Consider the following 15,659-nt stretch of genomic DNA (forward strand, 5'->3'; position numbering starts at 1 on the left):
CAATTTGCAGCAACACCAAATCAAAAATTTGGTCTTATTATATCTTAACATTTTTTTTTTTTTGCCCTCTGTCTCTCTTTCTCCAACTCTCCTTTTCTCCCTCTTTTTCTACCTCTCTCTCTCTTTCTCTCACTCCCATCCTTAATTTCAAATTTCATTATATTTCATTCAGACAAATGGATTGATAGTAATTTTATTTACATTATCGCAAAAACTGGCAACAAGCCAATTCAAGTTGCATGGGGATAACACCACCCTGGTGCACCTTGCCAACCAATCAAATTTGACGGGAACATGATTCATCCAAACGGTTAAAGTGAAGAGGAGTCTCTGACATTTTCATTCCTTTCATTTCCATCTCCGCTATGCACGTTGAATCTGTCTCTGCTGCTAGAGTCTACTGCATGATTGATAAGTCTTGAGAAAAAGCTAATAAAGTGGAATAGTTTTTATCTTTGCTTGTTGCCAGTTGTATGATCTGGCGGCGGAGAAGAGCAATCTGTCCGACAATTTCATTTCTGGAATCTTTGTCCGGTCACCCATCGATGCATCCATGCTACCTTTGTCTTGAGGTTTCTCGTTTATTGCAGGGATAGGGTTATTTCAATTTCAGCAGCTTATTCATGATGCTGTTGTCTTCCTGAATGGCTAACTGGGTTGTATGTATCAGACCAAAAAAGTAGCAAACTTGCCTGGACTATGCTTTGCCTAATTCTGTATTTCAAAAAAAAATATTTAAAAAAAAAGTCTAATAAACATCATTTCTCCACCATCAGCCTGATAACAGGAATTGACTCTGCTTAATTCTGAATTATTCCTACACCATGTCTGACAACTGATTGCATTTTTGTGCAGAATTTAACAGTGAACATTGGAGAAAATGTATTTGACTGCACAGATATTAGCATTGCTTTGCACCTCTTCATACATCCCCTCTTTCTTTTTTTTTTTTTTTGAAAAGCTATTCGTTCATTTTAATACATGATGAAACAGAACTGTCATTTCGGTGCAAAGTCCGTGCCAAAATGTTCACCTGGACAAGAGAAAGTTTACATCTTTGGGCTCGACTTTGAGGAATACTACGAAGGCGAAATAAAATAGAATAAAGCTGAACTGGTGAGAGGCGCCAGCGCCCAAAAAACAGCGTGCTTCTGCATAGTATTGAGATCCTGCTTTTCGCAATTTGTTCCCTGCATGGCTTGGAAATCAACATTGTCACTGTCTTCGTTGCCAGTTGTTTCCAGTGTATGGCGTTTCATCAACATCATCAGCAGCAGCAGCAGCAGCGATGTCATCGTAATCATCATCATCATCGCGGGCAACATCATTATCATCACTCTGTGTGTCGTACACAGCATCATCCTCGGCATTAGCCTCTTTCTATCATCACCATCATCATCGTCATCACCATCATCATCATCATCATCATCACCATCATTGTCGTCATCATCTTCATATTGAACTAACACTATGGATCGGTCCTTCTTGAACAGTAGTACGGAGCTAGTTGAACAAAGAAAAAAAATAAACCTCTGGGACTGTTCGACATAATCTTAAGCTCTACATTCTATGTTGCATCAAGGTTTTGTACCTGAAAAGGGTTTCTCCACAAAAGGTGCCATGTTTTCTTCTTTGTATAATACTCTGACTTACGATACCAAAGAAATGCACATGCCAATAAAAGCAAGAAACAAAAATTGTATCTGTCAACCTTGTATCATGCAGAACGGTATATGATAATCAATTCTAGCAAAGTCTGTACACTGCCTCATGAGTGTAGGCTAGGTACGTCCACACAGAAATGGTGAACTAGGCTGAAAATGAGGTCTGCGACTCAAGACTATGAGATGCTTCCATGCAGGGAGATGTTGATGCCGGCTTGGTGAGGAACTAGAAAAATCATCAGTATGGTATGGGGAGATTAAGACCCTTTGGAGGCTGAGCCCATATCTCTCTCATAGAGCTGCCGGGTTTCCAGCAGGTTGTATTCAGCTTCAATCTTTTTATTGTCATCCAAGCCTCACTCATCCGTTTCGCATATGACGCAAGTTACTTTGTTGCGTAGTTCACTGCTCTCTAGAAGCTGCGTCCATCTCTATTTGCCAAACTCTCCCCTGCGTCCTTTTCTAATCGCATCATCATCATCATCATCACCGTCTCCAAGTTCTCCATCCTCCTCCTGCCTGCCCACAAGAAGTCCCCACTAAGCAGAGTGGTGTCGCCATGGCAACAGGAGCTGCCATTCGGGCGTGTCAAGTCTTTCGGCGTGGGGAGGGGGATGGGGGTTAGCGTTTCAAAGGTCTCTCTTTCACGAGGCCGGGACATATAATGTTGGTCGCACGGGGGTGGCTGGAAAATGCCCAATGGGGAGTTGAGGTTTGAACGAAGCGGGGAAGGGGGAAGGGCGGGGCATTGGTAGAATGTCTGGGTGTAGTGCTAGCTCTCCTGGGCTACTCCTCGTCCTTTGTAATACATACCACTAGCTGCAGGAGGAAGAGAAACGGGGAGAATAAAGAGAGAGAGCAAAACTGTAGTTAGATACCTGGAGAATACACAGATCAACAAATCTACATCAATTCCTAATGAACATTTGATGATATTGTGGCAGTCTCATTACATCAATTCTACAGCACTGAATTACTAGTAATTAGAAAAAAATACTACATTGTTTTAGATGGTACAAATTAAAAAGGAAATTGAGTGAGGAGATGGCTTGTCAAGTATCATTGCTGCAGATTTCTTGCAGCCCATTTTAAAGTATTCACAATACATATATATATATATATATATATATATATATATTTTTTTTTTTTTAATTTATTTATTTATTTATTTTTTTTTGGGGGGGGGGTGGAAGTTCTCAGCATTTAACCCCCTCAGGCCTACAATCATTCCTCAGGCATTCTCAAATTAATTCTGCGATGTATCATCACAAATTTAGGCATTATCCATTGCTTCTATTCATTAGAAATATACTGTCTTGATCCAAACATTTATTGTTTTCAATGTTTATCCCAGTAGGGAACAAAAGTTTTAAGCTGTCTAAAATTGGATTTTTAATCCCCCCCCCCCCCCCCCCCATAGTCACAAATTATCAAGCTTTTGCACTTCAACTTGAGAAATAGATATCAGGAGAGACATGGTATCCCAAGAATATTGCTTTATCTACAATTGTACCTAGATCAATGCTTATCTAACATCTATACTAGTCACTGTGAGCACACTGTCCTAAACTTTGAAATTAATTCCTTTCAGCCCAGTCTCATTCTACGTCTCGACATGGAATATCATGAAGTAATGCTTTTATATGACACCTGTCTGACAACATCCCACGACTTAAACAACCTTGCATACAACTGAGTAATATCATGGAGCATGTACATGTAGGGCATTACTACTATTTTGCTCTTTGTAAAACATGTGCACACAAATCACTTGGACTGTGAGTATATAATCATGCTAAAAATCACTTTTCCACGACTGCATGCAAAGACTAAAGAACAGCATCACAACAAAAATTTACAAAGGAATCATTACTGGCCATACACATAAGACTGAAAAAAAGGTGAATGGTCACAAAAAAAAAAATAGTTTCACTCACAAAATATAACCAAGAGTGCTGAAATCACATCTTTCTTTAAGACTAAAAAAACAAACAACAACCAACGATTTCCCAGCCATGTCTGAAACATGGTGCATGTGGTTTGAGACCTCAGCTAGCTAGCACAGCACTCAAGCAGACACAACACACAGATCAGCAGTAGCTCTCTTTCTTTGTTGTTGTGGTTGTTGTTGTTAGATTTGGAATCAGCGCACTCTCTGTTCCAACAGAACGTTACTCGACTCATTTTCCACATTTTAACTTATCTTCTGGTTAAAATATTACTGTGCTACAAATAAGGCCTTATCCTTGGTGAGAAGAAACAAGGATTCATAGCATAAGCCATAATTTTCTTTCTTAAAACAAATTATAATATGTAATAAAAACATTGTCCTTCAAATAAATAAATAATGCCTAAAGATAGCCTGCATGCTAATTTTTGTCCAAAAAAAAAGCACAACCAAAAAGGAAAAATGAATACTGACTGTATACTGATTGTAATCACAAGGATAGAGATGAAGCATTAAAACAAAACACAAGGTCTGAGGTACAATTTTTTGAGATGCCATTAAAAAAAAAAGAATCTTTAAGTAAATGGCACAGGGGCATTTTGCTGCACTTTGTTTCATGCATTGGAGAATATAGAAAGACATCGAGTACTAACATTTTTGTGAGATTATCTTGGGACACATTCATGCAGGTGAAAAAGACAACAACAATATTTTGCTGGCATATTGTGCTGTACATGGACCTCCAATGGTATGATTTATAAGGGTAGATAAAAGCATTAGGGTGAAGGCATGTAACTGGATCGAAACGACTGACATCTTTGGATGTGTCGATATGTGTAGGGCAGGAACTAATTATGTTTCATGGTTTAAAGTCCAACTTGATGTCAGAGCTTTTATATTGACCTAGTTTTGTGTTATACTCTGTATTTGACATTTTGGCTATAATTCTTTTTTTTTCCCACTGGAATGTTAACCAATTAAGCAAATCAAACCACAATCACAGGTTTTTGAATAGATCTCTCGGCATGACCATCTATTCCCAATTTCAGTACTATGGAATCAAATCTCAACTTTTGACTGCTTAATTTTCCTTCTTTTTATTTTTTTATTAGTTGGGGTGCTTGCACTACTGACTTTTGGCAGTAATACACTGCATAGGATGGCCTGATATATCATTTGTTGTTCATAACACTGAGATGTACGTACAATAACTTGAGATAGGAAATTTGGCCAAAAAAAAACCCCCCAAAACAAAACAAAACAAAAATAACCAAAACAAAACAACATAAAACAAAACATAGAATGACCAACAATAGATAGAGTACAAATAAATATCATCAAGGAAGCATTACACAATTGATAGGGGGGAAAAAAAGGAGTTGATATACAGCAAAGAGCATTCACTTCAAGATTACAGGAGAGTGAAGCAACTGGGTATAACTGAGCCTAATGTTCAGTTTAGCCCAGGGAAAAAAAATGCAGGGACTGGGAGAGACTTATATGTAAATATATTTTAATATTTGTACACATAAAACTTTATATTATGCTGATATACGATAAACATTTACATACATACATACATAGAATTAATTTTGCAATCTGGTGGACTACAGGGGGCGGGGCGGGGAGCATGAACCGTTCAAAGGAGCAAAGGGTAGCCTAAGGGGGTGAAAGAAACTGAAATTTTACCAATTTTATACATCCAGATCACACTGAAAACATGAAGGAAGAAAGAATATCAAAGATCGACTGCATCACGCACATACACACACACATTTAAAAAAGAAAAAAAAAAGATAGACGAACAAAGAGTCATGTGACTATTATTGACAGCAACAGTTTACCCAGAATGCAACGCTGTACACGGCGCCTCTCGGACACGGCGGGGAGGGATGCTCCCGGTTTTATGGATCGTTTGTGGGCTTTGGGGGCTTGCAGCGGAGAGATATAAAACTTTGCAACACATATTAGACTCGACTTGTGGGTGAGAGAGAGTACCAGCAAATGTGTCAGAGCATCAATGGGGTGTTTGCAGAGTGAGTGTTCACAGAAAATATCATGGTTTGTGGTGAGTTTCCCTGCCTCTCACAGACTCACCGTCACGTGGTATCGTAATAAAGATTTCTCAAATAGTGTGTGAGCTCTTTTCACACGCTAACCAGTGTCTACACATTGGCTACGCTAAGACGAAAAAGTAACTATGAAATTGGACAGATATCTATGAAGGAGTGCTGAAAAGTGAATACCGACACAAAACGGGGGGACAGAGCCTCAGCCTATTCAAATATTGTTTCACTGTTTCTTTGAGTGTAATTCACAAGTCGGCTCTTCGCAAGCGGCCGTAGGTATTCTGAATCGACTGCAATATTCGTGACTTCGCCCATACTGCTTACTTTGTGGGTACACATTGCTTTGGTTAGAAATCATAGAAAACGTCATTAAAAAAAAAATGAATCACAATCCAATAAAAAAACAATCAAAGATATTACACAAGTTATGTCATTTGTAATATTGTCTAAGCTGCTCATTCACATACACACAGTAAACGCATTGTACACAAACAACAAAAAGCCTTAATCAATCTGATAGTATACATATCTTTGAAAAAAAAAAAGAATTATGGAACTACTAGCATTTAGAGAATAGTTGTTATACTTCAGTCATAGGAAAGAGTTAGACTTTACAATTTGCATTTTTTCAGTACTTAAAGTTACATCAATTACGCACAATTTTCAAGACAACACTTCCATGTTTCCGCTACAAATTGTTTAGGATTTTCAAGAATCTATTAAAGTGAATGATAATAGAAGAAGAGGGGGATAGAATGAGACGTGACAAAACCAAAGACCTACAAAAATGGCCGTTTCGTGAACACCAAATCATGAGTTGTGTTTTCAAAGCGGGCATTCCAGTTAGACAGTCAAACTATTTTTTCCTTTCAAAATATGAGATCATCTGCTTCATATGCACTGTTGTTGTTGTTGCTGCTTTCGTTTTCTTCTCCCCACATATGTCACATGTCAATTCAAAGCAGCGTTTACAGGTATGATAGAGAGGGGAAAATTGTTTTCTTGCTTGTGTTTTTGATACATATTTTGCATACTACATCCACCCATTGTCTGGCGGGCTACTCAGGTAAGAAATGTGCCTAAAAGACAAAGCGGGACAGAGTGCCGATTGCTGATATACATGTACAAGTGAATGATTTCATAAACAACATTTCATTCAATTCTCTAGTTGATTTTTGTCTGTACATTAAAAGCTACACACACACACCCATACACACACACACAGCTGTTGCGGAATTATTCAAAGCTGTGTGCTCTCATTATACATTTCCAAAAAACGTTTTGGATAGTGCAAATCGGTCATGGCATAAAACAAACAGACTACAAGAATGCACACGATACCTACTTCTTTTCTCTTTTTTTTCTCGCTAGAACCCATCAATTTAAACCTTGAATTGATGTTCAATGATGTAAACAAAGGAGAAAAAAATATATGCACATGATATTAATCATTTCTCTATAAAAACATACAATCTGATTGTTAGCATGTCAATTGAATAATATCTCCAGTTAATCAGCTATGTTTCTAAACAGAAAAAAAAAATCATGAAGATGTTTCTGAAAAACGAAAACACTGCCACAGCTTTGATGCTGCTCTGACGAGCAAAAGTTTGAACGGTGCAATTTCTAAACAGATGTCCTATATCGAAAACAATTTCCTCATAGCTGTGAGATTTGTGTAAGATTATAGAACATAGACTACATAGCCATGCACATCTGAAATTCGTCTCTACTCACATGAACCTCTGGACTCAAATGGAGTCAGGTATTGGAGTGCTCGTAGTGCACAGCACAAGTCACCATTTTCATTTTAAAAGCAAATAAACTCCATAATTTTATTGACTACCTGCGTCGACCTGTCTTTTTTTTTTTTTCAAATTCATACATTCACATCATTTTTATTTGTTTTTAATCATTTGTAGCACACTTACAATAGTTTTTTTGCATGTACAAAGGTTGTTGATATATCATACTGTCTTCCTTTAACACACACTAAGCAGATCTAGAGCACAGGACTAAAAAAATACAAAAAAGGATTCTTTTCCCCATAATGAATAATTTTTTTTTCTCGCTTACATTTCACACAAAAGACGTAAATGTTTTCAATTTAACAATTGTATACTGGTTAGTTTAATACAAAACAAGAAAATTTGATAACACATTCGTAAATGAAACAAAACACTTTTTTTTGTCTTTTTTCTGTCTTTTTTTTTTCTCTCTGACATTCTTCTAATATTCAATCAGTGAAATAAACCGAAGGCTACTCACTGTAAAACATAATGAAAATATGAAGTATAGCAGTGTATAATATAACTCCTCTTGAGTGTGTTCAGTTAACTCACAAAGTGATGGCTACTATCCTATATGAAGAAATCTTAAAACTCGCTAAAAGAGTTCTGGCAGATTTTGTATGTGTTCAATGTATAGCACGAGAGTACAACGGAATCTGTCAAAGCTAGGAACGCTGCCTCATTGTTTGTTTTATATCTTTGGCCATTGAAGACCGACACATCACATGCTCATAGGTCATCTCAACTGTTTTATAGCGCATCTCCCCTTGCTGCTATGTGACATTCACCCTTGAGAATTTCACAATACAGCAGCGCAAGGTACGTAAAAAACCTGTGTACATATACTTGTGTGCCTACAACAATTTGGCAGTCTCTCTAAAATTTCTGGAGTGATCAGATAAGTTGTGTGTTCTGCTCTATAAATACTACTGGTATATAATAATAATATTAATCATAAATATAGGTACACTAGGACTTGTTCTGTCAGAGTCTTAGCGTATATTTTGTCTTTTCTGTGCAAACAGGTGCTATATGGCAAACTAGCACTTCGCGTTCTGTGTCACATTGGTACACCAGGGTACATGGTCATGTATTGAGACGAATCGTCGCTTTGATGATATCAAACTCAGGGCTGAAGTCATGCCTCATACGTATTGTGTGTCCGAACAGATGTCAAAATCAGAAACAAATAGGTCCTATTCAATGGATACAAAAACACAATATCACCCTCTACCCATTACTACTCAGATTCTAAAGTCTAACAGACAGCGTTTCATCATGTTTAATAGTCAGGTAGTGTATACAGTCGCAGTACTGTGGTAAAAAGTTCGTTTTCGCACTCCACGAGTCATGTTGTCGGTACAAACATACATATATCTTTGAACATACTCAGTTTGTCATTCTAGACAGAGATATAAATAGCGTTTGCCTGGAGATAAAGCAGCCCAACTTCGTAAGAGTCAGAGTTGGTGCTACGACTTTGATCACAACACAGATCAAAATATTCAATTGCCCATCCTTGATATATCAAAGTTTGAGTCTCAGCTGTCGTGAGACCTTGCTACACGATCAACTCTTTCCTCACAGTCAAAATGGTTTAAGTATACAGTTACTTTCCCTCTACCAGGCAAAATGCCATGGCTGCATAAATCATAAACATGTGTGAAAATTATTGTTCATACGGAAAATTCAATTCCACAGGTAAAACATATTTAAGCTGAATAGCCACATGATGGTTCATTCACATTTGAAATACATGTACTCTCAAAAACGCTTGCAGCAAAAATGTGATTTCTCAATTTTTTGAGTCATTTTCTCTATTTAAAAAAATAGAACCGAAAAAAAAAATAACATACACTACAAATTTTTTTTTGTGAGCAAAATGCTGTTAGGTTTTCAAGGTTTAGAAATGATGTGGATACAAAAAAGTCAAGGGGTGGGACTGTTGGCCTGCTGAGTTATCGCTGGATATGTTAGATCAATCACCTGGCATTCATGTGGGTTAGTCTGGTGAAGAAGAAAGAGAGATGTCATTGTGAAAATAAACCTCAAGCTTGCCCGAGCCTTTGCTGGGCACGAAACGGCGACCAAATGACTTCGGGGGGAGGTTATACGACGTATCATGTGAGTTAGTGACACCGAGGGCAGCATTGAAAAGCCCACACCACACATACATTGTACATATAGCACCACCTTTCCAATGCTATTGCTTTAATGCCCAGCACTATATAGTTTATTAGAATTATATTATATAAGTCTTTTTTCTTCCTTCAGCCCTATCTTGTGAAAGGATCTTGTCAAGATTTCACTCTAGCCAAGTATAGAAAGTTTCCAATTTACTATACAGCAGATAAACTGAGTGAGCAGGGATTTGGATCAAACAACAGACCGGGTTGACGATTTTTACCTTCTTTTTTTTTTCTTTATGCAAATTTGCTGATATTCTTTGATTTAAAATTTTTTACAATTTGCTACTGTATTTCCTTGTTTGCTTGGTTTTTTTTTTCCCTAACACAAGCTGATTACAATCAAATACTAAAAATCCATTAAAATATGCACAAACAAGATTTGCACTTCCTCTAATTCCATTTTACATCATTGTCAAATGAGCTGCCATGATACATGCTATGAGGGCATCCATTTATGGGTCGGCAGTACTGAACGCTTTTTTTTTTTTCGTTCTTTTACTTGCTTTTTTTGAACAATTGTCAGTGCTGAAGAAGCCATTTTGGTTTATACACTTGGGTTGGTTTGACCTGCTTTCCTGGATGAACGCGGGTCATGTCATGGGGATGTGGGAGAAAGGAAAGGGAAACGCCTAATGGGAAAAATTTGGGGCCAAAATCTGCTTTTTACATGCAAATTTTCTTGGAATCTGAACTTGATACACTCGAGGTACTTCTATCGTCAAGAAGATGGCACCGATAAGTTCTTCTTTCATCCATCATGCAGGGGATGTATATCTATATGAATATATTGTTGGACCAGCACAAGCAGCTGGAAATAGTTTAGAAGCTTTTGATATTCCACATTACTAGCAGACCTGAACAACTCCTTGATCAAGGTAAAACTGGGCATTTAAAAAAAAGAAAATGTGCCCAAAATAGACACCAGCAGTTTGTTAAGCTAATACATCTAAGCCATTGCATATATGCATACTCGCTAGGGATAACGAAAATAAATTTGAATAGAAAAAAAAAAAACAAGATAAAAAAAAAGAGTTGTTAAGTCATTACAAATGCATGATTCGATTCGGGTGATCGGGGTCAGAATCTGGGAGGGCTGGGCGGTAGGAATGGTCTGTTTGGGGGAGGAGGGGGGTAGAGGAGGTTGTTAGTGTGGGCCATTGCTGTTGCGCTGGCCTAGTGGGGGGTGGTGTCGCATGATATCAGTGGACGAACCTTGGGTCGCAAACATCTTGGGGCCCTTCCGCAGCATGCGCTGGGCCTCGTCGAAGGTGCCACGAATGTCTTTGAACCACTGCACGTACTCTGGCTCGGACTGTACCAGAATGGGAAGGAAGAAAGAGAGAGAGGACGTTTACGTAGACAAGACATAAATAGATTGATTGATCGTCAGATAGATAAATTGGTTGACCAAACCGAGGAGGTTCTAGAGCTGGAGTTCCAACTGGCCATAATTATTCAAACAATTGTCAGATTTCTATGGATGCACAAAAGAATTCCACAGGTGCATTTGTACCTTTGATGTTCGATGTTTGAAGCCGCCATCATTCTGGGCAATTAGAAGAAGGATTTTGAACTCTAACATTATATCAAATATATATTGCTTGTTTATTCATTAAATGACATGAAATTTCTCCTTACGATAAAACATTTATCACAAAGGTCAAACTCGTCCAGAAATACCTGCAAAAGTGTAAATCGGAGCTGTATGTTGTGAAAGTATTTGAAAGTACGCCCTCTTTGAATGCCGATTTTAAAATTTTTCCGCGAAATTCCGCCACATGAAAATGATATGGAATAATCTTCGTCAATAGTTCTTTATACATCAATATGTCAGATTTGTGCCCGGACATGCCCATGTCCAGTAAACTTGATTTTCATTTCATTAATTTCTTTGTGATTTCTATCCTCACATCCCCTGCCTATACCTTTTTGTATTGCTCATGTTCCATAAGTAGGGATGGCGAAAAGTTATTACCATCATAAAGACATATCTTTCCTAGAAGGTAGCTGGTCGTTATGCAATGACACATGAATCAATTGTCTTCCTATCTGTGGGGCAGTTCCGGTTTGGTACATACTTCAAAAAATTTTGAGTGGCAGCTTCGAACATGGTTTCAAAGGGAATATAAGAGTTGTGACCCCATTCTCTTGAACCTCCTTGACCAAACTTATGTCAGGATAGATAGGTGCGTAAATAGAAAGATGAGAAAAATTAATATATGATATGATATAAAATACACAAGGCTTCGGGCAGTAGGTTGGAACCAGGTAAGGGTACGGTTAGCAACAGTTGTGTTGGCAGATATTTGGGTTGCACGAGGTTGCTTAGAAACCAGTTTCCATGGCAACGAATGGTTATGATGTCACACTCCAGTACTCTCTCACCTCTGCCCTGAGAATGCAGGATTTGCCAGCCTTCATCTTCAGAGTGATGCTCTTGTATCCCTTGATCGTCGACTCCTCCACTGACATGACGTCCTCCAGGGCTATCACATTCTGCTGCTGGCACAAACAGACAGACACACACACACACACATACATACATACATACATACAGAAAATGAGAAGAGATTTTGTCAGGTGCACATCGACATACAGACACAGAAAGGCCTGAATTCACGAAGATGGTCTGAATCTAAACCGTGGTTTATGCAAATTTCTTCTCCATAAATATGATATATGATGTTTCAGATCGCGTATGCCAATAGATGTCCAGTAACAGACGTGCATTGATGCGCGCATTTCAAAGGTACGCCTATTGTAGGCCACAGTCTAAATTTGTACAATGGTCTAAGTTTAAATCACCTTTGTGAATTCAGGCTAAAGAGTTGCAATGCCAGGTGGTGAGTGCAAAACTTCTTATGTTTTTCAGCAACGTCCAAGCCTCAGCAGAGCTTGCATGGTTTTGTATGAAATCTTTTGCATGAGCAGGATAGAATGGCAAAGTTTTGCTTTTTTAATTTTTTTTTTCCATGTGAGGGGGTTCATTACTGTGGATATGGTCTTTAGTATTTCTCTTCCAATGTACACTACTGAGAAAACAATCTATTCCTGAATTAACACTACAGAGTGTTTTCTTTACCAAAATATCTGATATCCACCACACCTTTCAAAACTAACTGCTCAGCAGCATGCATTAACCCGTGTCTATGGTGTCTATGGGAATTGCGTGTTGTAGCAAAATCAAACCGTCCTCATAGGGTTATCAAAGTCTGACACCCTCCTACTTTCATGTTTCTTATGAGACACTCTCACAATGTGATTTCCATGTACTGCACAATCACATGATGAAATGGTCACATGATAAGTAACATGACCTATCCATGGTGAAACTAACATGATCAAGACATTTGTACCATATTGCAGATTGTTGGAGCAAACATCTGCTGCATTCGTCATGTTTAACAGTTTAAAAACAAGGATGGCGGAGGGTGGAGGGGGGAGGGGGGAGAACCCACCTGACTTGGACCCCTGTCGCTATCGCCGGACCACTCCAGGCGGTTGGGGAACAGGTAGAAGTAGCGTTTCTGCCAGGTGTTGAGGAAGGGGCCCCCCAGCCTGTGTAGGATGCCGTGCATGATGCAGTCCTTGCCTAAGGCGTAGACTGGGGGCAGGGAGACAGAAGCACACAATATGGCTTGAAATTGAGACCACGGTGAATATTGCATTCAATTGAAATTGACTACAGCATTCAAAGACTTAAAAATCATCATCATATCACTCACAGGAAATCACTGATCCCTTTTAATGATTCCCTCTTTACAATGCTGCATTGATAAAGTGCAGTGATTCAGACACTACATACTGTATACGCCATATTCAGCAAGTCTAAATTTTTCCGTACTGAGACTTCAATAATTTTGCGACTGGTTAAATACACAATCACAGAGTACAGCAATAAACAAGGAACTGTAAATGTGCATGTCGCATTCATGTTGGGATCTGAGTTAATACTTTCACATGTCTTTAATTTCGTGAATAGCGCCCGACTCTCGACATTCACGAAAATAAAAAACCCACAATATGGCGTATTCAGTGATGTTCTTTGCCGGTGCTTTCACGAAAGCACAGCCTCAAAACTAGCATATGCATAAAGACATAGATAATTTGTAACTTGTAAAGTCTCCATGATAATCTTCTCAGGTAATCAAAGCTCCAAGACAGGTTTCATTCCAACTCTGAGAACTGAAATTTCGAGAAGTTTGGCTGCCAGTGTAAAGGATGAGCAAACTTAGTGAAGAGTTCTTGAAGTTAGAGGCATTGTTTACCATTTGCAGATGATATAAAAACCCAGGTTTACTGCTTCAAATTAGTACTAAAATGTGAGTTAGGGATAGAAACAACCAGTGTAAAAAAGTTAACCAGTGTAATCTATATCATGTTAAATTTAAAAAATGTAAACAATAGTTATAATAAAACTGTTTCTAGACTAAACCATCTACAGTTATGTTTTAGTGAGAAAAATAGTGATATCTCCTCATATTTTAGGCTTTATTGCAAAATCTTTACAGGGTAGGATGTTTTGTGATACAGCTGACCTACACATACAATGCATCAAATGTGATGACTCCAACATTTGTTTTTTTTAAATCACTGCTCCCAATGGTAAACAATACCTTTACCACTTCAAGAACTTTTGAGTTTTGCTGGTGTGACAGCAGCTAGTGATACAAACTCTCAGCAGGCTTACTTCCTTCGTCCATCTTCTTGGCCTTCCGCTTCATCTCCACCTTGTCGTGCTCCTGGTTGACCGTCTCAAATATCGTCTCAGCAATCTCCTGCTGCCACCTCTCTGAGATGGTCACCGGGAAATTCTTGTACAGCTCCTGGTCTGCCTCCGACAGCTGGACAAAGTTCAAGGTTGTCAAAAAAACATTCATTTATTTGTGTGCTTCTCTCTCTATAGAGGACTAATGAGTCATGAGGTAAGGTATGAAATGTGAGAATAGCAAACTTTGACTCATCTTTTACACTTTGCAGAGACTCCAACCCAAAGCACCTTCTGATCTGGAGATTCTCCCGCCTAAAACCCCTTGCAAACGGGAGACTCCAGGTTGATGTGTGCGAAGTTCCTAGGGTTCTACATGCTCCCTTGTGCTATCTAAGGCTTATTTTTTTCAATATACAATAGCAATAAGTAAGAAATCCTTTCCAACGGGAGACACAGAGCCAGGGCGGGAGAAATTAAATCTCAAGTGGGAGAACGGGAGATTTTGCAAAAATGGGTTTTCGGCGGGAGATCTCCCGTCGAAAACGGGAGAGTTGGAGTCTCTGACTTTGATATAATAAGTTCTGACTGGTATGCATGTCAACCAATCAAATTTTGTAGCACAGCCCCAGTAAACATCAGATGAAAGTAGGACACCGATGCACCTTCCATTCTTACATAACATGAAGCTAACCCAAACCATAAGGAAATGTGAGAGATGCTTGCAAAGACAAACTTTAGCTCAATTTGTTTGCAAAGAAACAGATTCGTAATGGGATCTATTTGACTCTCCATTTGTGTCATGGACTCTAAGATCCATACCTTGATTCCTTTTACGTCATCCTCGTCAAAGGATCCGATATCAAAGGCATCAGCAGCGTTGACCTCTCCTCGCGGTGGGATGAGAGGTGGTTGGACCTGATGGGGGTAGGATTGACATTCTTTGTGATTAGCATTGATGTTATCACAGTTACCATGGCAATCAACATCATCATCATCACCATCCACATCACCATCACCATCACCATCACTAGCATCATCACCATCACCATTACAATCACCATCATCATCACCAACATCATCATCACCATCTATCACCATCACCACCAACATCATCATCACCATCATCATCACCACCACCACCACCACCACCATCACTATCACAATTTCCATCACCATCATCAACATCATCATCACCATCTATCACCATCACCACCATCATCACCATCACCACTACAATCACCATCACCACCATCATCATCACCATCAAAGATAACATGACCCTAATCTT

At 38.7% G+C, this 15,659-nt stretch overlaps 1 protein-coding gene across 3 annotated transcripts in view; it reads right to left on the reverse strand.

Moving 5' to 3' along the window:
* Positions 1-364: 364 nt before the first annotated feature.
* The window catches only part of LOC139711201 (G protein-coupled receptor kinase 3-like), a 124,327-nt gene continuing 109,032 nt past the window's right edge, over positions 365-15,659 (reverse strand). Inside the window, exons 16-21 of one of the 3 annotated variants that reach the window (XM_071623119.1) lie at positions 15,191-15,286; positions 14,351-14,504; positions 13,119-13,264; positions 12,046-12,159; positions 10,873-10,972; positions 365-2,483 (exon numbers count right to left, since the gene is read on the reverse strand). In XM_071623119.1, coding sequence (XP_071479220.1) covers positions 2,437-2,483; positions 10,873-10,972; positions 12,046-12,159; positions 13,119-13,264; positions 14,351-14,504; positions 15,191-15,286 — 657 coding nt within the window. In that variant the 3' untranslated portion in view covers positions 365-2,436. Of the gene's footprint in view, positions 2,484-9,358; positions 9,479-10,398; positions 10,973-12,045; positions 12,160-13,118; positions 13,265-14,350; positions 14,505-15,190; positions 15,287-15,659 lie in introns of those variants that run through there. The other 2 variants (XM_071623120.1, XM_071623118.1) reach the window with 2 other exon arrangements.

Source organism: Diadema antillarum, unplaced genomic scaffold, assembly GCF_040938485.1.
Source record: "Diadema antillarum isolate AM-2024a unplaced genomic scaffold, OU_Dant_1.0 seq00001625_RagTag, whole genome shotgun sequence".
NCBI classification, from domain to species: domain Eukaryota; kingdom Metazoa; phylum Echinodermata; class Echinoidea; order Diadematoida; family Diadematidae; genus Diadema; species Diadema antillarum.